Raw genomic sequence first — 25134 nt, forward strand, 5'->3', positions numbered from 1 at the left:
GTACCATGCACACAATGGTACATGTCAATGCCAGGTAGCTTTCGACCCGGCGCACACCTCTCCCTCTGAAGTCCCTCCTGGCCCCCAGGCAGTCCAGAATGCATCCCCCCCGCAATGCCTCCCTCCTGTCTTCCGGCTATCAGCAGCTGAGAATCTACCAGAATCCCTTTTCTACTCATTTCCTTGCAGTGGGCCCTTAGTAGGTGCTCCATTTAGCACCCACTTTGTAAAGGGTCCCTTGGCAGAGTTTCACCTCACCCCCTCGTCCAGCTTTCTGCCCTCTCCTGCTCCTCCATCCTTCTGTCTCTCTTTCCCTATGGGCCTCCCAGCAGGCCTGACCCTCCTAGAGGATAGGTTTGCACCGTCCTCAGGGCCTTCCCACAAAATTCTCAGTCAGCTGTTGGCTGGTTGCCACTGTTTCCCCACCCCCACCCTTCCCACCCACAATTCACAAAGCCAAACCCTGATGCCTTAAATCCATCATTTATTGCCCACAGCTCAATAGTATTACAGAAATCACAGAATTTGAGAAATTTTCTGAGAAGGTTAAAAAGACACTGCAGAGTACCCTGGGAGGGAACGCAGCATGTGTGCTGGTGCCTCGCTCACTCTGACCCAGGGCTGGAAAACCACCTTGCTTCCGTGCCCCGGCCCTTCTCCTCTCAGGCCATCAGGACAGGAGACCCGCTGGCTCACAGTCAGGGATTGAAACGGGGCCGGTCGGTCATCTCGACGTCTTGGGCTTTTAATCCCTGCGCGCTCAGATTACTCTCTGGGATAGCAGCAGGGTATCCCCCAGCCTGAGGGAATGTTTGAAGTGACCAGAGGAGGGTAGGCTGGGACATCAGGGCTCAAGAGTCAGTGGCAGGCATGCCCTGTGCTATGGCACAGCTGGGCCAGGCCCTGCCCTCAGTAGGTCCTGCCTCAGCCTCCATTCCAGATATGAACCAGTCTGCCCACGAGGCCTCTTGTCCTCTGGCCTCAGCAGGGTAGAGGGTGGATGCTGACCAAAAGTTTACCCTCACGGTATTTAATGCAGCCAGACCAGGACTCAGCAGCATGGCCACCTGAATCTCTGTCACTATTACCCTGAGCTATCAGGATCCTTTGCCACCCACCCCTCACTCCCCTCTCTCCAGGAGAAACCCTCTTAGCTCACATGAAATTGCATTGGGAGCATGACCAGAAATCACCCAGGAGACAATGTAAGTAGGATATGAGATGCCGAGGCCACAGGGCTCCCAGGGTTGGGGCAGCAAGCACACAGACCGAGTTGGAAAGACCCCCGTCTCTGCCAGGGCCCAGGAGGGGATGGGAGAGGGGCTGGGGTGGGCAGTTTTGGTCCCAAGGTAAAGTGCAAAAGAACAAGACCCTGTGAGAGGTGGGGCAAGGTGAGCTTGAAGTGAGCTTTTCAAGAGAGGCCCCAGACATGCCCAGCCCCGAGTAGTTGGCACATTCCCATTACAGGGGGATTAGCTGAAACCACCTGCCCGTCCAACACTGCTCATGCCCTCCATGCTTGTCTCCGCCTTCTGCCTTTACTGATGGGCTGCTCCTTTGGAAAGTGAGGAGCCCTCAGAGCAGTATCCTGCAGAGCTAGCTGGGGGGCATCAGGGTTTGGCTGGGAGGAGAGAGAAGCAGGGGCTTCTGGGGGTACGCGGTGTCAATGCCTGTGGGAGGCCCACCTCACAACCACCCTGCCCTAAAGACAGGAAGAGCCGCCCATGGCCACACACTTTCTGCCCCGCACTTGTCCTTTCCTGCCCCTGTGTGTGTTCATCTCTGGCCACGTCTCTCTCTCAGGGTGAAGTCACCAGGGGAGCATATCAAAGGCTCCACTCCAGCTAGGGCCAGGTGAGGGATGCCTGGAGGCCAGGCTTCCTCTTTGGGCCTTTCAGACGGGGGTGTGGCAGGGGGGTTATCCTGTTCATCTTCACCGCAGGCCCTGCTTCCCTCTGCAAAGCTCCTGCAGAGCTCTCCTCTTTCTGGCCTGCCAGTGGGAGCCAGCAGCAAGGGGCCTCAGAGACCTGTGCACAGTGAGAGGCGATGGCACGGGCACGTGTGCACACGCAGGCCCAGGCAGGCACTCTGCCCCCTGCTCCAGAACTGTGAGGTGTTTGGCAAAGGTCACGTGCTCCCAGGATGTTCACATACAGAAGGGCAAGGTTCCGGTGCTGAGGCCAACCGCTGGCCATTCCGAAGGAGCCTGCCCCATTCCCAGTCCAGTGTCCACACTGGGGATGTGCCTGGACTGCCCAGCCACTGAGCAGGACGGGCAAAGATGAAGTCTAGCTGAAACAGCAGGTGGGAACGCCTCCGTACAGTCCTCTGGTTCCAGACAGAGAGTGGAGACTCAGTGAAGGGAGTACACTTGTCCAAGGTCACACAGCCCATGAGTGCCAGAGCCAGGGCCCGCTGTTCCAGGGCTGACACTCTCAGGTCGATGCCTAGAGATCTGGGCTTTGGGCATAAGACCCTCCTGCTCGGGAAATGATGAGCTGGGTAGCCGACCTGGTGGCTGGAGATGACAGCAGGCAGCCTGGCTCCAGCCCCACCCTCGGCCCCAACACCCTGCTTCCAGCCTGTGCCTGGAAGGAAGACCTTCCCACAGAGGCCAGAATGCAGGCACAGTTTCCGCCAAATACTGCTCCTTCTTAGGGCCTCCTGCCTGGAGCCGGAACCATCTCGGGTCCCACGTGGATGAGGGCTCCATGTAGGGTGACAACAGCCTAAGTGTGTCACTGGGCTTCATGCAGAGGAACTGGTTTTGCAGGAGAGGCGTGAATGCAGGCTGGCCACACTCAGAGCCAGCTGCCCAAGGAATCTTCCAGTGCCCCTTGACTTCCTGGGCCACTTCCTGAGGAACTTCCTCACAGCTGGTTCATCTGCCTGCCTCCCCTCCCCAGCCCAGGCAGCCATCGGGCCTGGCCTCAGTAGCATCTTAAATCCAGCAGCCCAGCCACCAGGACCACCAGCTCCCAGGCCTTCTCCTCTTCCCACCACCTGCTGCCTCTGGGCAGCTGTAACCAAGGCTTGATTCTGATTAAAAATAAAAAAGAAACCAAGTATAAAAGGATCCTAACCCTACCCCGTGGGCACTCTACAATTTTTCAGCTTCACACATAATTGTGCTAAGTAGAGTTTTGACAACCCCACGTAAGGCCCAGAAATGCACTTGATTATTTTTTATAGTAAATGTGTCAGAATTCTTCTCCCTTATGTTAATTCATGAATAGATTAGTCTCCCTACCACTGTGGGGGGAGTGCTCCCCCAGGTGGCCTGGGACTAGGGGTGGGGGTCAGCTTGTCTCTCCCTGCAGGTGCAGCCCACAGGACTCCTTCCTTGCCCCCAACTCCGGGCCTGGACAACGCTCTGTCCCCAGGCCGGCCGGCCACTGCTCACAGTCCCTTGTTGTACACCACTGTCCGGCTGCTCGTGGCCTGGGCGATCTCAGGCTCTAACTGGCTTGTTTCGATCTGAGGAGAGAGTGAGAGCAGAGAGGAAAGGTGAGGGGACGGGAGGGAGGGGACAAGTGGGGAGCTGGGAGCAGCGGTCAGGACCTCCTGGTGCTGCCACTTCTCCTCTGCCCCCGGCCCCCAACCAGGGCCCATGCGTGCCACCTCGTGACGCATCTTCCTCTTTTCCTGCCCTTCTGCTTAGGGGCTCACGACACCCCTTCCAGCCAAAGCTGTACCTCACCCGCTGCCAGCACGTCCATGTAGGGGAAAGTCCTACCTTCTGAGTTCTCCGTCTCCCTCATCTCCAAGGACCTCGTCCCCCAGGGATGTTCCACCCAAACTCAAATCCAAACCCCACCCTCTTGCACTCCACCATCCTCTGTCCCTCCAAGCACCCTCCTCACTCTCCTATCTGCTTTCAGACCACCGACCCCAGCCCCAGACTCTCTAGAGCTGTCTTCACATCCTCCCCCTCCAGCTGGATGTGAGAGGCCACCACTTGAGCCTCTCCAAGCTGCAAGGCCCTTCACGCCTGACTGGCAGAAGGAGCAGCTCCATCACGCATCTACCTTCTCCCCACTTGAACCTGACCACCTAGCAGAGACTGCTCAGAGTTCACTGTCCTTGACTTTGGCTTGACCCTCACAGTGGCCAGAAAATCCCCACCCTTGGGCCATATGGTTGGTCAGCTCCATCTCCCATTCTCCGCAGAGGCCGCCTAAAGCCTCCTCTGCTCTCCTCAGCCTCCCCGCCCTCAGCTTCCCACTCATCTTCCTACCTTGGAGTGAAAACAGAAGGCCTCACGAGGCACCCCTCAGCTTCTTGTCAAACCCATGACCTACCTGTGTTCTCACTCTGCTCCGGATCTGCCCTCCTGCTGCCCCACTGTGGCTATCCCTGCCCCCGGAGGACCCCACACTGGAGACCACTGCCAGATGGCCCACCCTGTTGCCCACCTTTTCAGGGACTCCTGCTCATCAGCAGAGAACCTCCCATCTGACACCCTCCATTACCCCAGGTCGTGTTCCTGCTACCACTGGGGCTCTCTCCCCCCATAACAACCTCGCTTCTTTAAGGCACTGTCCACTCCTTTAAGGGCAGCTCCAGCTCCTCACCTCCCACTGATTTCCCAGCCCACTGCAAACCTGGCTTCTGTTTCCACTCCCCTCCACAAAAGTCTTTCTCTCCAAGCTTACTGCCAGCTCCCTTTTTGTGACACCTACTGGACGCTTCTCAGGGTCTGGGGGTCCCTCTTCCCTGCGCACAGCTCCATAGGTACTTCTACTCAACCCATCTAGAACAGAACTGAATTCCTCGTCTCTTCCTCCCCGACCCCAGCTTCACACCACCGTCCAACGGTGCTCTGGCCAGGGACCGCAGGTCTTCCAGACCTCCACTCTCTTTCCCTCCCCTCACTGTCTCACCCCTTCCAGCCCCTCTTCCACCACAGCCAGGGTGAGCCTTCTCAGCAGCAAGTCCGATCATGCCTCTCTTTGTTATGAAAGGGCTCACCTGCACCACTGCCCTCAGGGACCCAGACCCTGCCTCGCTCTCGCCACCCTGTCCGTGGGATTGGAGACACAGCACACCTGCCTATCACAGTGCCTCAGATACACTGGCTTATTCACACCCCGAGTCTTTGCCTGAGCTGCCCCTCTGCCTCTTCCTCGCCTGGCCTACTCTGAATCCCTGGTCCTCCGCTCAGCTTCCAGGCCGCTGCTTCAGATATCTTCCCTCATCCAGGCTGGGTGTGGCTACCTCTCCAGCCCCACACTTGCCTCCCTCTGTACACTTGTAGCACATGATTTGAGGCTGACTGCTTGCTCCTGCTCCTCTTCCCACGGTAGATCGCAAGCTCCATGAGGCAGCGAGTGCATGCTGCTGTGCATCCTGCTCCTCAAGGCCGGGAGACAGCAGGTGTTCTCAAGTGTTGAGTCAATGAGTGGAAAGAAGAAAGGCAGAAAGTACTGGGAGGGCGGGGTCCCCTGGGAGTCCCCACAGCAGCCCGGATGTTGACCCACAGCTCTGGGGGCTGAGCCAGTGGGGATGCCGGAGCCCCTAAACCTGAGGGAGCCAGGAGGGAGGCTCCGTGAGGAGCCCCAGCCTGACCCCTGCCCTGGGTTGAATCAGGAAGCACCAGTCAGCTCAGCTGAGCCTGGTCCCAGGTACGTGCTATATATCAAGACATGGCAGCCCTGGGGAGCAGGCAGGAGGTGCCATAGCCTGGCCCAGCTTTCGGAGAACTCAGGTCTGAGGCCAGACAAGAGTCCCTGTGGACTGCAGCTGGCAGGGACCCTCTCCCTGTGGTCTCTGGTACCCCGATACACAGCCCACTTGAGAAGGCCAAAGAGGCAAGAACCAGGCTCAGGGCCCAGGCCTCGTCCCCACCCGCTCTCCTCGAACCACCTCCTCCCTGCACACCCTGCTGGCCTCCGAGTCCTCTCCGCCCCACCGGCTCCCCTCGTCCCCATGCTGCCACTGACACAATGCACAGCGCCCACGCTTAAAAATCTAAATGCTTTTGAAAATGTTTAACCTAGTTAGACAAATTAGCAAAAATTTGTGCAAAACAATTTAGGTATTTAAAATATTCAATGTTTTTAAAAAACTGGAAAACTGTTCTTAGCTTTCAGCTGCAAAAACCAACAAAATATAACATCCCAGCAATCTTACCATGAGGTGTAACATAACCCTTCGGGAAAGCTGTTAAACAGCTACTGAGGCATCCTGGGAAATAGCACTTCATTTATTCAAATGCACATATGTCAGGCTTTTGCACCATATGTCATTCCAAGCTATTTACAGTAATAATTAAATCTTAATCAACGTTTAACCTCTGTAAAATGTTTGAAGAATCCTAATCACCCTTCAGACTGCACTAATGAAGGAGAAATATATAAACATAAAAGGAAAATGATGCATAGATATCACGCTGGAAAGAACAGTAATTGCAAAATTGTATTTCTTTTAAATATAATCAGTAAATGATGTAAAGTAAGCCAAGGAGTATTTTAAGTTAAGACATCTTGGATGTCAGAGGTGTGAGCAGCTAATTTTGTTCTGCTACCCATAACAGATGTAGCATATTTTATTTTAGTGCCATTATTAGCAACTTCCCATGCCGGCTTTCACTGAAGCACTGAGTCCCGCATTAAAATCAGAGAGGCTGCTCACCACCATGGTGGAGGACCACGGGCCAGGGCCACAGCCTCCTCGGCCCGTTCCCTGGAGAGCACTGGCCCTGGTGGAGACCGAGACCTCATCCTCTCAGTGGAGCTGTCGCAGACCCAGGCTCCCCCCTCCAGCTCCCCACTGAGCTGAGGACAGCAGGTAGGAGGGAAGCAGGGGGGAGACGCAGGCAATGGGAAGGCTGCCGGGGAGGGCGGTGGTCGAGGCCCTCAACTCAGGAGCAGGCACTTGGGGACAGATGGCATCTAAGGCTTTTCCTCTCATTTCAATTCAGTCGGCTCTTAAGTAGCGGATGCTTATGGCTGCCAACGCCATACACCAGGCTGGGCACACAGAGATGGACAAGACCAGCCCGTGCCCTTGAGAAGCTTCAAGTCTAGGGGAGGAGTCAGACAGGAAAGCAGATGGGTTCCAGAGAGACAAAGTGCCATGGCAACTGGGGAGGAGTTACCACGCATTGGGGGTTACCATGCACCGATGAAAGAACAGGAAAGGAAGACTTCTCAGGGGAGGGAAGCCAGGAAGAAATGGGCGTTTTGATGAGAGAGGGCAGAAAAAGCTTGCTGGGGAAGAGAAAAGCATTAGCTGGCCAGCATGGCATGTTTGGTGTGGGCAACGGTGGACAGGTTGGAATGTGGCGGAAATGGAGGCGGAGCTGGGACAGGCAGGCCCTCGTAGGCCACTTGAAGATGTCAGCATTTTATCTGAGGGCAAAGCCATGAGGCTTCTGAGCAGGGGTGGTCCAAGATCCCCATCTTGCTGGTGGGGGTGGGATGGAGGAGTAAGTGAGGCGGCAGCTTCAGGCATCAGAGAAAGGTGCCAGGTCTTCCCTAGGATGCCGCCAGTGGGGGCTGACGGGAGGGTGTGCGGGGATCCTTTCTGAAGACAAAAGCCATAGGAGTTGATGACCAATTCCACGTGGGGGTGAGAGGGAGGTGTGGAGGATGACTGTGCACTGGATGATTCCTAATTCTAGCTCGGGAGCCGGGGTGGCTGGTGACGCCATTCTCAGAGGAGGGGAATGTGGGGGGCGGGTCAGAGTGGGGGTGTGGTAGGCTTGGGTCTCCCAGGCTGAGGAGAGGGGGAGGCAGGCAGGTCTTGGGGGTGGAGCTCTGGGCAGGGCCCTGGGCAGAAGAGTGAGCCCTGGATGTGAGAGCACAGTCGAAGCCCCGGAGTAGAGGAGCTTGCCCAGAAGAGCAGATGGCAGGGGAGGGCGCCAGGCCGAGGGAACAGGCACATTTGAGGGGTGGGTGTAGGGAACAAGCCCATGATGGTGGCCTTGGGGGTCCAGCCCAAGGAGCAGAGACAGTGACGGAGGGCACCACAGACCACAGCAGCATGGACATCAGGCAAACAGAACGGCCCCGGCGAAGACTGAGAGGCTTCAGTCTTTGGTCTTGGCACCGGGATCTGGGTGGGATCTGGTGACCCCCTAGAATCCAGGAGGACTCCTAACCCTCACTTAGCCTCTCGCTTCTATCACGGGCCAGTTCAACTGGTCATTGCTTAAGGCCTCTCCAGTTCTCTGACCATAGCTGGGGCTTGAGCCAATGCCCCAGCATCTCGTGGACTCACGGATGCTGGGACCACTGGGGGTCCTCACCACTGGGCCCAGCAGGGGAGGCCGGGGCAGGGACCTCTGTGCTACCCACCCTTTGACGATCACCTCTCTGCGGTTGGTGGTGGGGGGTGGGGTGGGCCTGAGTCTCCTCCACAGAAATCATATCCAAGGCTGTGCTGGTAAATGAATGTGATTCAGGTACTGAGGGAGGGCAGCTAACCAGCTCCAGGGCCCCGAAGTAGAGACCGGGAATGTGTTCTCTGGGGCTCCCCCTGCTTCACGTGCTATGTCAGCAGCAGAACAAATGGTGTGATGGCCACACTGGCTCACAGGTGGGTTGTGGATGGAGGGAGAGGCCAAGGCCCAGTGAGAGGAGTGAGTGTAGCAAGCAGAGGCCACTAGCATCAGCCCAGAAGACTAGAATCCCTGGGGAGGGGGCCAAGGGCAGGGGCTTGACCACAGAGAAGCTCTGAAGGGCCTCCTCTGGGGAGGTGACAAGGAGAAAGAAGGCTGGACAAGGAGTGGCCACAGGGAGAAGGGTGACCCAGTGCAGGCAGCCCAGGGGGCCTGCAGGAACCTATGGGTCCCTTCCTTCATCTGACAAACCCCTCCCCAGGTGCCTGTCCACCAGCAGCCTGGGCCTCAAGAGAAGGGATGTCTAGGATGGGGAGCCAGAGCCCTGGCTGAAGTGATCCAGCAGCACTGGCTGATGGTATCCCACCCTAGAACTGGGGGTGTCAAGAAGAAATGGGTTGCTGGGAACAGCCCCACTTTGCCTTGAGATGAGCAGTGCTGTCCTGCTCACACTCAAGGACTGCCAGGCAGAACTGCACCCTGGCTCCCACAGCCTCATCCAGATGCCCTCCCCAGCCGAGGCCCCACCCTAGTCTCCAGACCCAGCTCAGACTCTGCTCCCCTTGGAGCAGATAGCCCCAGACTTCCAGCTACATCTAAGGTCAGAGGCAGCAAGCAGGAAGCACCAGCCTCCCCAGAGTACTCCCAGGCCCACTGGCCCCGGAGCACCCTAGAGCGGCCGGATGGGCTTCCTTGGTGGCGCTGGAAGGGTTAACCCTGAGCTATTTGCCTCTGTCTCCTGGCTCATCTTGGATGGGGGGCAGAGGCAGGAATGTATGTGGGGCCACCTCTGCCTCTGCAGCCTGGGAGCACACACACCTGCAGCCCGCAGCCAGCAGATAGTTTACATATTTGAACCTGGAGCTAAGGTGCTGAGACATAAACAGGAAACTGGATCCCCAGTCTGTGCCCCATTCTCTGGGGCTTTTACCTACTACAAAGAAGTTCCTCCTCCTTGCCTTTCTTCTGGTGGCTTTTCTGCCTCCCTTTCAAAGGCACTGGGCAGGGGGTGGGGTGATACGCATGACCCTGTGACATGGCTCAAAGCTGCCTCCTGCTCCTGGTCAGGGGTCTGGGCCTCTGAGGGTCTGCAGGTGGTGGCGACATTGACACAGATCCAAAGCCCAAGCCGGCACCAACTTGTCCAATTCTGCCAAGTATGGAACCAACTTGCCCACTGGGCAGCCGCAAACCACCCTCTCTCACCAAGGCTGGGCAGATCTCAGGTCCTGCTTAGATATGCACACCCAGGCCTGAGCATCACCCTGAGCATTCTCAGAGGACAGGGGTGTTAGGCCAGGGCTGGGAGCAGCTGGGGCCTGAGCCCAGATCCCTGGGTCAGGCCTCCAGTGGTGGCGCTGGGCCCCACTGCCTTCCCAATGAATGTCAGACTCATTGATTGGACACTCAAGGCCTTCTGCCACCTTCTCCTGCCTCCTCATCCACCAACTCCTCTCCATCATGTGTTCAAGCTTTGAGGCCTAATCCGCTAAGGCTGCCTGCCACCTCCAGGAAGCCTCCTCTGATCTTCTCAGACCAAACCCACTGCTGTCGCCCCTGGTGCCCCGGGCACTTGTTTCTTCTCCATCACACCCCCAGCTACGCACTGATTCGTACTCTTACCAGCTGTGAATCCTGGGTCCGCCCCCCACGTCAGTGTGAGCCATTCAGGGTAGTTTCGGTCACCCTGTGCATAGTCAGTCCTTGATAAAAGTTGAACCAAACTGAACTCCTCAAGTCTGGGAATCTTATGTTATGTTTTCCATCCCACCCCCCAACCCCCGCCAGGCAATGTGCATCCAGGGAATGTGCAGAGCTCCCTCCCCATTTGGAGCTCCTGAGGGGCCCCCTGGTGGGCCAATCTCAGAATCCTTCTACCGCCCCCATCTTCTTCAGGTCTCAGTTTCCCCGTATGTGTGGTGGGGAGATTTTCTACTCCTGGGGCTGCAATGTGGATAATACCAAGAAATGGATGAGAGAACCCTTTGGAGGCTTAGAAAACCTGCTTAAGGAAGGCAGGACTCCATGGTTATCCCATCACCAGCCTAGGTCTTGCTTACCTGTGTCTCCTCACGGCTCACAGGACTGAGCCCTTGCTGTGGGCCAGGTACACCCGCAACACTTCACATATACTGACCCGTTTAATTGTCTCCGCAAAAGCTTTGCATAACCAAGCCTCCTTCCTTCCTGGCCTCTATTTAGATAGGTGTTCTAGAAGGTCCTGGAAAGAACTGGGGAGGGATGGCCTGAGAGGTGGCCCTGCTGACGCCTGTCACCAGGGCACGTGTGTGCATGTTCGTGCACGTGCCCGTGTGTGGGCTTGCGTGCACGCGCAGGTTTGGGGTGGGGGTGTGCAGAACAGGCAACGTGACAGGTGGCGTTGGCGTTCCTGGGCTCCGAGCGGCTTTGCCATCCCCATCCATCCCTCCTGGGGGGTCCTGTGGGCAAACTCCAAGAAAGCAGCGGGCGGGGAGGCGGCAGATTTCTGATGGCAAAAATAGCCCGCTTCAGAGTTCAATAGGGACTGATTAAAGCAGTAAAGGAGAAAAGCCCCAAACAAACATCTCCAAGCAAAGTAGGAAATGGATTCGAGATTGGAGGGGAGGAAACACCTGCTCTGGGAGATGGTCAATCTTGGTGGACCTAAGAGGGACACGATGCCTCCTAGACATCGCTCTGGTCTCGTGTCAGCCCTGGAAGAGTGGGAAAAGCAGGAAGCAATCAAGTCAAGGTGAGCCCAGATAAGCCATGCTCTGCATTAGGTGTTGCTAAATAGCACCAGTTCTTAGCCTTAGCGATACCCGGAGACAGTACTACCATCCTGGGGAGGGAGTTGGGATGCAGGAAACATGTGACCAGAGTCTACACGTGTGGGGTGAGACAGATCCTAGTGGGGCTCATCAGGGAGGACTTCCTGGAGAAGGAACCTCTTCCAGAACAGCTTGCATGCTAAGTTCAGTCGTGTCTGACTCTTTGAGACCCTATGGATAGCCCACTAGGCCCCTCTGTCCATGGGATTCTCCAGGCAAGGATACTGCAGTGGGTTGCCATGCCCTCCTCCAAGGGATCTTCCTGACCCAGGGATCGAACCCATGTCTCTTACGTCTCCTGCATTGGCAGGCAGGTCCTTTACCGTTAGTTCCACCTGGAAAGACCTGAATATGAACCTGAGCTCATTCCCAACTCTTCTCCATTCTTGGTTGGGAATTCAAAGGCTTTCTCAGAGAAAAAGAGGCAAGCTAGGAGAGACATTTATTTCTGGCAGGTCACAGCTTCCAGCCAAGCTAGTTGCTATCATTTACTTTGGGGCTAGTGATGAGGAGAGAGATGGTGGAAGCTCTGGTACCCACTGGGGGTACCCATATTTTTTCCCATACAGGGATGGTGTGCCTCTTTGTTTCTTAACTATGGAAGCTGGGAGGGGGACCTGGGAGGAGTAGGGGAGTGAGCAGGGGCATGGCTAAGCTTGACCTTCAAACACCTCATCTAGAGCATGCACGTGAGCTCTAAAAGCCAATCTCTGAGACCAGGGTGACTAGAGTGAGGACATGGGAGGCCCTGAGCTTCTGGTGCCCTGGGCCCTCCAGGGCTGAGTTAAGGAAGGGCTCGGCTGAGAGGGAGAGGGTGGGGGTTAGCAGGGCTGATGGGGGAGCTCTGAGCAGGAAGCCCTGGGGGGCTCAGATGATGTCTTTTCTTCCTGTCAAGGTGTTTGGCAGAGCCTGGAGGGGCAGAGGGGGGGTTCCCTGCTGAGGTGTCGGGGCCAACAAACCAACAATCCACAGTAGCAACCACAGGGCAACAGCCCTCGCTGCTGGTGAACCGGACTCCTGGCCCCACACAGACCCTGCGAAGCTGGTGCGGGGGAGGGACAGAGACATGCAACCCTCACTGCTGGTGAACCGGACTCCTGGCCCCACACAGGCCCTGCGAAGCTGGTGCGGGGGAGGGACAGAGACATGCAACCCTCGCTGCTGGTGAACCGGACTCCTGGCCCCACACAGGCCCTGCGAAGCTGGTGCGGGGGAGGGACAGAGACATGCAACCCTCGCTGCTGGTGAACCGGACTCCTGGCCCCACACAGACCCTGCGAAGCTGGTGCAGGGGAGAGACAGAGACATGTACACACTTGGGGAGCCCCCGGCCCTATAGAAGCAGTCCAGCCACTCTTTCCTATGCTCCCACCCCTATTGCTGCGGGGAGGGCTAAGGAGCTGAGTCAGGGTCCAGGGGCCCCAAGGCATGTTCCAAGGAAGGTTCTGCCCATTCGCCACTCAGCACCATTCACAAGCCATGCCTGGCCCCAGAGGGTGGTGCACCCACACTACCAGAGAAGCACCCTACAGTCAGCATCTGACTTAAGGTCCTACAGCCCGCCATTGGCTCTCCTGGCTCCAGTACCAGGGCCCAGTTTCATGGGTTCACTTCCAGAATCTTAATGGACAGAACCAGGAGAAAGCTTACTTCCAACCCCTCATCTTGTGGCAAAGGAAATGGAGGTCTTGGGGTGAAGCCCAAACTCACACAGAGAGTTGAGGTGGGGGGATGCCAGGCAGAGGTGAGGAGGGCATACCCAGGGCACGTGGGGCAGCCCCCAGCCTGAACTCCACCTAGGGACAGGACAGAGCCCCCAGGGGCCCCTGGACCCCCGAGCCTGACTCGTCCACAGAAAAGCCCCACCTTTTCCTGTGGACACATTTCAACCTCACCAAACCAGCTAATTATTGACAGTTGGTGAAGAGGAGATCTCACTTTTTCCTCCTGTTAAACTGCTCCTAATTAGTTCCCTGTCACCACGGCTGGCTCGCCCGCCCGCCGCTCGCCGTCGCGGTAATCCCGCTGCACAGTGTCTCATTAACCTTTTGCTCCTCTCCTGCCGCCTGCCAACAAGATGAAGACAAAAACAGATTGTCGAACAATGGCTCCGGCTTGTATGTGCTGCCCGGTTCCCCAGCCCCCCAAGCTCCCGGGGGAACTGCGGGGGGAAGAGAGGGGAATGGGGTGGGGGAGAGCCCAGAGGAATCGAGGGAGAGAGGCACAAAGAGAGACAGAGACAGAGCGGGCAGGGCCACGGGCGGGGCACTTGGCAAAGGTGCTGCCTCTTGCTGTGGGGAGACAAGAGGTTCATTAAACGGGATTGGAAGTGCTCCCAGGTGGGGAACACTGGCTGTCAGAGCGGGAGGGACGTTCATCATCCCCAGGTCAGCCAAGCCCACGGGCCCGGAGACTGGACCTTGGACATCTCCCTTGAGGGACCCTAGGCACCAGCACGTGTGTGTGTGTGTGTGTGTGTGTGTGTGTGTGTGTGTATGTGTGTCTGGGGGAGGACAGAGCTGGCCACGTTGGCCTGGAGCCCAGAGCCCCAACCTCCAGAGAGGGTAGGGCCAGAAAGGTCAAAACAAACCAGGCCCCACACGCCACAGGGCGGCCTCTGCGACTGGCACAGCCCTGGGTGAGCTCCAGCACAGCACCCTGCTTTATTTCCATCTTAGCTGCGCTGCACCTGACATTCCTTGGTTATTGGGTTTCTATCTGCCTCCCCAGAACAGAGCTCCCTGAGAGCAGGGGCTATGACACGGGCCTCCGAATTACAAGGAAAGGGGAAAGCACCCCCAATATCTGCGGCAGGGATACAGATGGGCCCATCGCTGCCTGGGCACAGCCTGGCTGAGTTGGCCTTGGCCAAGCCTTAACCTGTAGGCTCCAGGGTCCACCAGGACACAGCCCACACTCCCTGTGACAGGACCGGGGCTCAGAAGGGAGGCCAGACCTTGCTTCCCCATTCTCACACTCAAGCTCCTAAGGAAGCTTCCTACCCAAACTGCTGGCCTATAGGCCCCCATCCCCACCTGACCTCAGCTCTGGGTTGGAGAACAAAGGCAGACTTCAGAAGGTCCCTGTGAATTGGACATGGATTCCCCATGAAGGAGGAGGGCTGGGGGAACACACTGGAAAGTTCCCACTGGCAAATTAGCAAGGAGCCCTCTGGGGTCCAGACCTGTGCCTTCTCACTTGACGGTAAGGTGGGGGTGGACTGGGAGGGCTCTCGAATCCTTCTGTGAATACAGAGCCCCTCCGTTATTACCAACTCGGGGCCTTGGGCACACTGCTTATATGCCTCAGTTTCCAGTTGTAAACATGGAGTAGTACTGGTCCTGCCTTGCAGGACTGTCATGTTCTGGAATCACACTTCACCACCATATCAACCAGGGCCCTCTGCTTACTGGACCCCAGGACCCCCGGGAGGCCAGGCCTTTCTGCCCTGGGCTGTACGACTCCTTCCCCATCACGGCCCTCTCCCCGGGCTCCCAACCCCCCATCTCACAGGACAGCGGCCACCCGATGTGTCCCATCCCTTGACCGTCTCACAGAACACTGGCAAGTGACACTTTCTTTGCTGTTCTCCAGTGGCTTCCCATCCCTGAGCTCATTGCTTGGAACAGAGACAGAATCCTGACCACCACTTTGCCTCCTCAGCTGCTTTGTCCAGCTACAGTCCCGGGCTGCCAAGCCTTGTCAACCCCTGCTAGTCTCCTCCGCAGCAGCTCACTTGCAGGGAGCCCCCTCCTCCTCAAAACGGCCTTGTCCTCAGGGTCCATGAAAACGCTCATCAGGTTTCTCCCCTGGCTGCTCCTGCCCTTTTTAAGACAGCTTTTTTTCCTCCCATGGCAACCTCGACACTTCTAGGGCTTTAGTCTCCCCCATGCATCAAAGGTTCCATGTTCCCCCACCAAAATCTCTCCCCAGAGCCTGAGACTCATATATCTAACTGTCTAGGCAGCACCCCTTGATAAACAGGAGTACTCCCTTGACTTAAGGAATATTAGGAAGATTTAATACAAGGCACTCAGAGACCCCAGCCTGCTGCCTGGCCCAGTAGATGTTTAGTAAATGGTAGCTATAATTATTATCATTTGCAATTTTAATTTTAAAATTAGCACCATTTTAATAGGCAGAAACACTAGTTTGAAAAGAGTAGACAAAACTTTCCCAGCGATTGAAGAGGGGATTGAAGTTGTTTCCTCAACTTCTGGGGTTAGTGGGTTGGAAACCCCACACCAATCACTGCAGGCCAGCCATTCTAGGAACCAGTTCCTAAATTCCATCTCCAGGTCACCTAATTAATTAATTAGTGTGCCAGCGATTACTCCTATTGACAGCCTTGGTGGCTCTTGGCAAGGTTGGGTCAGCCCAAGCAAGTCCAGACTCATTGTGGCAAATCCCATTGGCTTCTGGGATGTGAGACGTGATCCCCACACAGCAGAAGCAGCACCTCGTTAGAGAGAATTAATTGGGAGGAAGAAAGAGGGAACAAGGTCCTCTCAGCCTGATGGCCTTAGTGCCACAGGTCAGAGACAGCCCTCCAAACACCCCATAATGCACAGGCCAGCCTGCATTCTGTAGGGTTGATGCAGGCGAGGAGGAGGCTCTGAAAATCATGGCCCTACCCTCCTTTCCCAGAGAAAGTTCTAGAGATCTATTACAAAATGACTACATTCTTCTCAATCTAGAGAAAGAGGCGTGGGTTGCAACGAGATGGACTTTGGTTAGACACCCAGAACTAACTTTCATGCCTGTTTGTGGCAGGCATGGGGGAAGGAAGGAGCCTGGACGTCGCTCCCTTAGACCACCTCTCGGCAGCCAGAGCTGGAGGCTGGAGTGGCTGGACTGTGGCCATTTCTCTGTTACTTGTCCCAGAGCAGCACCCTCCAAAGACCTACAGCTCTAGACTCCACCACCACAGAGAGGCCCCAGCTCCCTCCTCTCTCACTGCCCCAGGGTAGGTGAAAAGAGAGAGAAAATCCCACGAAACAAGCAGATGCAACACTTCCTGGGAGCTCTGAACTGGAAGCCGGCATCTGCGGTGTTCTCCCACATCAGTTTCTGGCTTATCTGCGACTCTGGGCTGGACCCTCAGCTTCTCTGGGCCTCCATTTCCCCCCACAGAGAGCCAGGAGGGTGCTAAACTGGATGATCTTGAAAATCCTTCCAATGGGACAGGCTCCAGTTCCCTCGTGGGCTCTCTCTGCCCTGGGTCTCTCCCCTGTGCAGAGGGGTAGAGCTGTGGGAGCTACTGGAGGCTTCTGAACACAGGGGTGCTTGCAAGCACCTGGAGCACTCAACTCGTGCCCAGAACTGCACACGCGGCCCAACTGCACAGAGATGCAGTTCGTGACCATGGGGAGTGTGGGCTCAGGCCTTCCACATGGGGATGCTGGGACCACTAAGAAGTGCCCTCCCCGCCATCTTCAGAGCTTCCAGGCAACCTGGAACCCCCAGCTCCATTTAGAGTCCCTAAGCATCGGGATATAGCTGTTCAGCTTTGGGAGTGAGCTATAAGGTTTGGAAGGGTACCCCAGCTTTGTAGCAAGGCTGGGCCCGTGGGCGTGAGGATACTGCTTTCCATCCACCTGCCTTGGGCTGGCCCCCAAGACAGGAGACCCTTCCCATTATAGCTTCCTCCTAAAACTCTGGGACTCAGTGGAGGGAAGTGACGCCAGTCCATACCCTCCTTGGGGCCTGGAGGCTGGGTCACTTCCTCCTATTTTAAGACCCTATGTCTCCAGTCCTCACAGTCTAGGTGTAACACCCAGGACCTTATTTTCACCTTCCTCAACTTCCCTGGGGGAACCTGTACCCCTCGCACTCCCTCTGGCGAGGACTGAGCAGGGTCAGTGCTGCAGCCACAGCCGCCATCTTCCCATGAGTTCAGTGGTCGTTCTTTGCCTCCATAGGTCTGCCTCTGCACCAAACCTTGCTCTTCTCACTCAGCTTGCTAGTGCTTCTTCACCCCAACCCAGCTAAGATTCTGGAGTCCTCTGCTCCTCCTGAACTCATACCAGCCTCCCAAATGGCTCACCCAGCCAGACAAAACTGGAGCTGGCCCCGTATCTCTGGGTAGATGATCCCTGGCCACCCCCACAGCCCTGAACCCTCCCCCAGCCATCCCCTCCGCTGACCCCTGGCCCTGCCCTCCAGGTTCTCTGACTTCCTTGGTCCCCGGTCTCTCCTGCTCTTCCCTCTGAAGGTCTCCAGCCTTCTCCATGGCCCTCTGACTTCCCCTTCCCACTCTCCTCCTTCCTCTGCTCAGTCTTGAGACCCCAGGAGCTATCAGAACAACTTCCTTAACCTCCCACCCCTGAACTCCACCCCAACCACATCTGCCTCCCCCTACTGAAGGGGAGAGGGGTCACCACACCGAATGAATCCTCCGAACTGCTTTCTGTGCCCTGCCTCCCCCACTTCATGGACGTGCTCTTCATCCTCCCCCTCCAATGTCCTCCTTCTCTCCTGAGGTCTTCCCTTTGCATTTGCTCAAGCTCCAGTCTCTCCCATTTGTAAACAGTGAAAATAAAGCCTCTCTTGACCCTACATCTCATTCCAGTGGTGGGACTGCTTCTCTCTTTCCCCTTGGCTTCCTTTCTCTTCTCTCTTTTGCATCCCAAGCCTCTAGACCAAGCGGTCAGCCTGCCACCCCATTTCCTCACCCCCACCCCCCGCTGAGCCCCACTGATCCCTTGGGATGGGGTTTGCCTTCATGTCCAGAGATACCAATGACACTCTTCAACCTCACAGAGCTTGACCTCACAGGAAGGTCTGCTGTCTAAGGACGCCCCCACATCTCATCCCATTTGGCTCTATCCCTACCTCCCTGGCCACTCGTCCTTGGGCAGCACACTTCTGGAGGCCTCTATTCACCACACACTCCTTGACTGGTCCTACCCACTACCCTGGCTTCCATCACTGTTTAGGCTGGGGGCCCCTGCTTCTGTCCTTCCAGCCCAGGCCTCTTTCCTGGATTCTAGACCCAAAGCCAAATCCCACAGGGCATCTCCGTTCACGTGTTCCGCAGGCTCAAGCCCCATGCACGCATCCAGCTCCACTCGCTGTCCTCCCGCATGTCAGCACCTCCGTGTCTCCATCTTGTTAAGTAGTACCTACATCTGCCTGGTAGCCGGGCGCATATCCTGCCGGTTTCTTGTCTTCCCACCACATGCAGTTCTTCGTCAAATCCGGATAAAGCTGCTTCCTAACTCTATCTTCAAGGACCCACTTTTCTCCATGCTCACTGCCAACAGCCTGGTCCAAGCCACCATCCTCTCACTGGACGCGCGCCACTGCCTCCTGAAGGCTCCTTCTCCTCTGGAGCTGCAACCCAGCCTCACCATGCAAGCACAGGGACCATTCAAAATCAGGACTCTGGCCCTGCTCTGTACAGCTCTTCTGGTAACACTTACCCTCTGTGGTGGCTTCCAGCTTCCCAGTACCACCTGACCCTAGGCCCCCTTACCAGCCCCTCATCTTCCCCCTCTCCACCAGAAATGCAGGCCTCAGTTGCCTACCTTCACACCAGGTGACTTCAGCCTATGTGTCCTCTCACCTCTTACATGCCTGGGCAGCTCTAACCCATCCTTCAGGCCCCATGAAACGCCATGTCTCTCTAGGCGCCGTTTGGGCCCCTACTGTCCCCTCCCACAGCCGAACACCTCCCGTCCTCACACTACTCACCGTTCACTTGTTATTCCTTGTGTCATCGCTGTGTTCACTGCCTGACCTCGGCTCTTTGAGGTTAGAACCTGGGCCTGTCTCATTCATGTTCTAACCCCAGTGCCTAGTTAGCCCCTTGCTAAGGAGTCAGCACTAAGTATTGGTTTATAAATGACCAAACTGCAAACCTTCCCTGTCCTGCCCTTGAGCCCCTCCCTCCACTGACCTCTGACATCTGAGGGAAGAGGCTGATGGCCAGCGGCAGGGCCAGGCCGAAGGCTGCCAGGCACACAAGGCTTTGCACAGGGAGGAGCAGCCGGGGACGCGCCTGCAGGAGAGCTGTCCTGTGGAAGAGAGTAAAGGGGGAGCCATGAGACCAGGAGACAGAGTGAGCTGGCCACTAGCCACCACGCTGGGTCCCACTGGGCCCAAGGGCCAGTGCTAGCCAGTAGTCAAATAGCAATGGAGAAATTCTGTCTTGGGGACCTTCACCCATTGGCACCCATTTCCCCAGGCCCTGCCCTGAAGAACATTGCTGGTTGAACTCTCAACCACAGCTCATAAACGAGCACTTGTGGGGGCCCCACCCCACTGTATGTCCACTGTGGAAAGAAGACCCCGAATGGGGGAGACAATAGAGGAAGCTGCCGATCCCTGCTCCTGTGTAGGGGCTGGGGGGACCCCACGGGGATACAGCAGAGGAAGACGGTCCTTGAAGGCAGCACATAACAAATCACACATTCACGCGTCACGAACACGCATACACACATGTGCATAGCCAGGAGGGGATGATCCTCTTCTGGGTATGGGAAGATTACACGCCGCCTGGTCAACTTTGACCCAAAAGCCACAGAGGAAGACAGGGACTTGCCCAAGGCCAAGGCCAAGTCTGCAGGAGGCAGGCAGGGCTGCTATCTGGACTCCTGACTCCCAGCAAGTGCTGTCACTGAGCTGCTCCGGCTCCTGCCTGTGGACCCTCTGACCACATCATCGCCAGCTAACACCCCTCTCTGCAACGAGTGTCAGGAGGGATTCTTGGACAGGAAAGGGGTATGAAAGCCTCCTCCCTCTGGGGCCAGGTCCCCAGCCCCATGACAGAACAAGCTCTCCAGACAGAGTGGGGACCATAGTGGTTGGCAGGTCCACCTTCACTGTGTTGTCCATCAGAGCATCTCGTTCTGTATAATCCACTGGGTCCTAGTGAACACCACAGGCCATCTACCTGGGGGAGGCCTGGGGTGGGATGCACCAGCAGGATGGATTATTTGCCAAGGGATGTTGGGTGGGTACTAACGCTGCCCTCAGGAAGTGTCAGCCTTCACTGGAGGAAGACCGGTTCTGTGGGAAGAAGACGGAACTGAGACTCTTGCCCTCCTCTCCTGGAGTAGGTAGGGGAGGCCCTCCTGGGGGCTGTGCCTCAGTGTGTGGGCAGGCAAATCCCACACCACCTGTAATTACCTCCAGACACAAATCCCAAGAGTGACTCTGGCTCTAAGGGGACAGCAGAATTGGGAGCAGTGGTTTTCAAACTTGGTACCCAGGCTGGGGTTAAATCGGGCTCACCTCCATGAGATCCTGATTCTGTGGGTACCACACCTGGGAACCCTCCCTGAGTCTGAAACAGGTGATCCCCAGACCACACTCTGGGACACTGTGGCCCAGAATGTGCCTGCTAAGGTACCAATAATGATCCAATTACTTGTAAGTTCTATTCAGTAAAAGACGGGGACACACTAAGTGCTCAGTGAGGGGTGTTAGTGTTGCTATTGTTACTGCCCTTGTTTCCAGCTGGAAGGAGGTAGATCCTGGTGGCTGGGCTGTCCCCCAGCCCTCCCCACTGGCCTAGACCCCACCATCTGACCAGTTGTTGAATTAAGCCTGATTGATCTACTGGGGAGGGGAATTTCCATAGGATTAAGAGCAGTGGGACAGAATGGCCCAAATCAAACTCAAACCCTTCTGGCCTTCCCTCTGCCTCAGTCCAGGGGGCTTCTTAGGTGGTGCTGAGGGAGGAAAGGAATAGGCTGAGCTAACTCCATCTTGAAAAAGAGGGAAACTCCATCTTGCACTTTCAGTGAGCTTTGGACTACGTGCCTGGTAGAGTTAGGGGAAGCACACTGACTGAAACCGCCCACCCTGACCAGGCTCTCTAGTAACCATTCACACGAATTGTTTTACGACAGGAGGTCTTGGTAAGGAATACGGAACTAATAAGCCACCACCAACCGGAAGAGTTCGGGAAAGGTCAAAAAGAGACACCGCGTGTCTGTCCACTTCCCAGAATCCCTCTTGCTAGCATCCATCTTGGCTGAGCGATGCGTGTGCCACCAGGAAGGACTCTGAATCAGAATGATTGGCCACCTGGAAACTAATCCCATCACCAAAAAACCCGAGACTGCCAGCCACTTGGCAGAGCAGTTCTCCTGGGTTCCCTTACCCTACTCCTCTCCACCCGGGTGCCCTTTCCCAATAAAATCTCTTGCTTTGTCAGCACGTGTCTCCTCGGACAATTCTTTTCCGAGTATTAGACAAGAGCCTGCTCTTGGGGCCCTGGAGGGGAGGCCCCCTCTTCCTACAACAGTAGCAATGGGGATAACATACCTATGGCCGAACTGGCCGCCTCTTTTGGCAAAGATTTCCCATTGCCAAAAAGAATGTAATAATCCCCTACGCAGTCAATCACCTTTGTAATCTTTATGGCACCAATTGGTGTAGGCCACAATGTATAACCAGCTGACCCTTCTGATTATGAATCATGGCTGTAACCTGATTGTGTCTCCCTTTAACACTTTCCAAGGTTGATTTAAGGAATTTGGGGATGTGGGCTTGAGCAGCACATTTAAGGTATATGAGGTTTTCACAAAAGTCGGTCAGGCTAAAAGGAGACTCTGCCTTGGGCCTGCTGGTGTAATAAACTGCACTCCACTATCTGCATTGTCCTTCTGAGTGAGTGTGTTTCCTGGAACGTGTGGCTACAACAGCGCCAGTGATAAAGAGCCTGCTTGCCATTTCAGGAGACATAAAAAGACTTGGGTTCAACACCTGGATTGGGAAGATCCCCTGGAGGAGGGCGTGGCAACCCACTCCACTATTCTTGCCTGGAGAATCCCATGGACAGATGAACCTGGTGGGCTACAGTCCATAGAGTTGCAAAGAATCAGACATGACTGAAGAGATTTAACATGCACAACTTCTCCAGCAGGACCAGGAGAGGCAGTGACTGGGACCTCAGGCCCTGAGGGTGGCCAGAGCAAGGGGACAGACAGGAGGGTGTGTTTTCCCTGGAGGCACTGTCCCTCCCCCAGGGTCATGGAGGGAGGTTTCCTCCCTGACAGGTGAGGGGCAGGCCATGGGTTCATTCCAGTGGGGACACTGGACAGACCAGCCCCCTCCACGTGGGGCTGTGACCTCCGCTCCTCTTTCAAGGTGGCTGGCTGAGGTCTTCACTGTACAGGCCTGGCTCCCCACCCGGGAAGGAGGCAGGCTCAGACAGCAGCCAACAGTGGGCTCTGAAGCCCCAGCCCGGGAGGGAGAGTGAACACAGCAGGACAGGGGGAGGGGTGGAGGAGAGGGAAATGGCAGGGAGGAATTGGAAAGGCAGCTGGGGGAGTTAGAATATGCAGATGGAGAGATGTGCGAATGCCTGGGAGAGAGGAAAGACCCGGATCCCAGGGACTGAGGGAGGCTGGGGAGCGGCCTCAGGAACTACCGTGGAGGGTGTGGTCTGAACCGCAACCAGCTGAGACCCGTCCTGGGAGGGCAGTGAACCCAAGGCCCCAATCGAGGGCAGGGACGCAGGGCTGGAGGAGAGAGCCCCACACCTGCCTCTGAGTTGGGGGGATCACGTGGGGGTATGGGGCTGCTCTCCCAGCCCAGAGTCCAAAACCAATTTCCTCCCCAGGACGGTGGAGCTGGAGTGTGAGCCCCGACCTGAGAGGAGGGGTAGTGGAGGGTGAGGGGAGGGTGTGCAGCTCCTCAGAGGGGTGCCCTGCTCTGGTGCTAAAGGCTTCTTGGCTTCTGACTTGAGACTCCTTTCCTTTCAGTCTCAGAGACGGGACATCTGAACATGCCCCCCACCTGTGCTATCCTAGCTGGAAACCCAGGGACCTCGTCTCTGAGAGCTCCCCCGGAGAGGAGATACTGAGGCCCGCCACACAACAGCTTGTCTCCCCATTGTTGTGCATTCCCTCAGCACTTGGAGCAGTTTTACTTTGCGCTCCATTAATTTGCAAGTAGGCTGCTTTGTAAGTGTTCTTTTGTCTTTTTTCCCTGGCGGTCCTGACTCCCTCACCCAACCAGGGCTCCCAGGGTCGAGAGTCGAGAGTCAGGCTGCCTCCCCCAACAGCCTCCTCAGCAGAGGCCCCGTCATTAGCACCCTGCATGGGAAGGCTGTGGGGTGCTCGACAGGGGGGGGCCTGCTGGGTGGTGCAAAATGCCGACCTGTAGCAGACCAGATAGTCAGGGGGGCGGTGCAATGGTTCTCCAGGTGGGAAACTGACGAGCCAGACCCGGAAGCGGAAGTGGTGACGTGGAACCCCGCCTCCAGGAGTCTCTGTTGGTGCCTGCGCAGCCCGGCCCCCACCTCTGTCTGGCAGTTCCCCCTGTATGTGAGGTTAGTTATGTCTCTGAGGGTGCAAACTGAGTCTTGCCCACCTTATATTCCTGGGGCAATCCAGACTGGACTCTTTCTCTTCCCTCAGAGACCCTCCCACGAGCTTTGAGAAAGGACCAACCAAATACAAGGCTGCCTACTAACCCACTAACCTACCTGCCTTCGGGGCTTTTTCAGGACTCAGAGCTGAGTCAGACTCGGGGTGCCCGTAGTCCAGGCTGATTCCAGGCCAGGATGTTCAGAACTGGAACAATCTCACCCCATCTCCCTTGAAGCCTCCAACTCATGGGACACTAACCACCACTCCACTTACTGCAAACCCAGTTCAGATGTCACCAACATCCATCACATACATTTTCCCTCTGCAAATTTCAGGTTCAAGATTCAGTCGCCTTGAAGACAGAAGCCCCCCTACTTCCTCTTTGCCAGGTGGGGTCCTTGTGTGCACTTGTAGTCACTGGTATTTGGGGACAGCTTCAGGTCACCAGAGAGTTATGTCTACAGGGTCAGGGGCACCAAAGCAATCACTTCCAGGACTTATTTTCGCAACTTCTAGAGGAGATTAATTTTCTTAAATCTCAGTGTTCAATATGCCATCCCCACTCAGGTACTCACTCCCACCCTGCACCTCCCCTCTTCCAGGGGAGAAAGGGATCAGCCCCATAGCTGGACACAGGGCTCCTTTTCTTCTCCTAGGCTGGGCTCTCCAAGGTCCACACAACAGGCCCAATCTTGCCCCCAAAGCCTTCCTTTCTACCAAATCCTATCTTGATCTCAGAGTTGGCTGCAGCCCCTTTCCTCTGGACCAGACCCCCCTCAAGATCACCTTGACCCTGTTCACACACTGCTGGGTCCCACCCGCAGCTGACCTGTGTGTGGGTCTCCCCCTGTATCAAAACACAAGCTTTCTGAGACCAGGTCCCCAAATTTGCTCCTCCCTTGTCTCTATATGGGGTGGATTCCAAAGACGTGATTATGTGCTGGATCCAAAAACCCAAAACGCAGTCAGTGTGGTAGGAAGAGCCCAGCTTTGCAGTCATCTTCCTGGGTCATGCTTGGCTCTGCCATTTCCTAGTGAGTGACTGTAAGCAGATGATACACAACCTCTTTTTGCCTTCCTTTACTCATCTGTAAAATAGGGATACCATACTGACCTCATTGCACTGTTGTGAAGGTTAAATGAGATCATTCATTCATTCAACAAACACTGAACATCACTATTTGCCAGGAACTATGCTAGATACTGTGCCAGGCAGAAAACAAAAGGAATTTACCCACCTCCATGGTGACTCAGATGGTAAAGAATCCTCCTGCAATGCAGGAGTCTTGGGTTAGATCCCTGGGTTGGGAAGATTCCCTGGAGAAGGGAATAGCTACCCACTCCAGTATTCTGGCCCGGAGAAATCCATGGACAGTGTAGTCCATGGGGTCACAAAGAGTTGGACATGACTGAGTAACTTTAAAAACAAAAGTGT

At 56.0% G+C, this 25134-nt stretch overlaps 1 protein-coding gene across 9 annotated transcripts in view; it reads right to left on the reverse strand.

Moving 5' to 3' along the window:
- Nucleotides 1-467: 467 nt before the first annotated feature.
- SFXN5 (sideroflexin 5) overlaps nt 468-25134 on the reverse strand; it is a 129358-nt gene continuing 104691 nt past the window's right edge. For 7 of the 9 annotated variants that reach the window (XR_015137278.1, XM_086327600.1, XM_086327605.1 and 4 more), the window contains 2 exons: nt 19274-19391; nt 468-3477 (listed from right to left, as the gene is read on the reverse strand). Coding sequence is in view for 8 of the 9 variants with exons in the window: in XM_086327600.1 (XP_086183726.1) it covers nt 3400-3477; nt 19274-19391 (196 nt within the window). In the remaining variant the exon portion in view is untranslated. The remainder of the gene's footprint in view (nt 3478-19273; nt 19392-25134) is intronic. The other 2 variants (XM_086327608.1, XM_086327607.1) reach the window with 2 other exon arrangements.

This window comes from Bos grunniens, chromosome 11, assembly GCF_055505025.1.
Source record: "Bos grunniens cultivar Pamir isolate PY7600 chromosome 11, Bosgru_T2T1.0, whole genome shotgun sequence".
Lineage (NCBI taxonomy): Eukaryota > Metazoa > Chordata > Mammalia > Artiodactyla > Bovidae > Bos > Bos grunniens.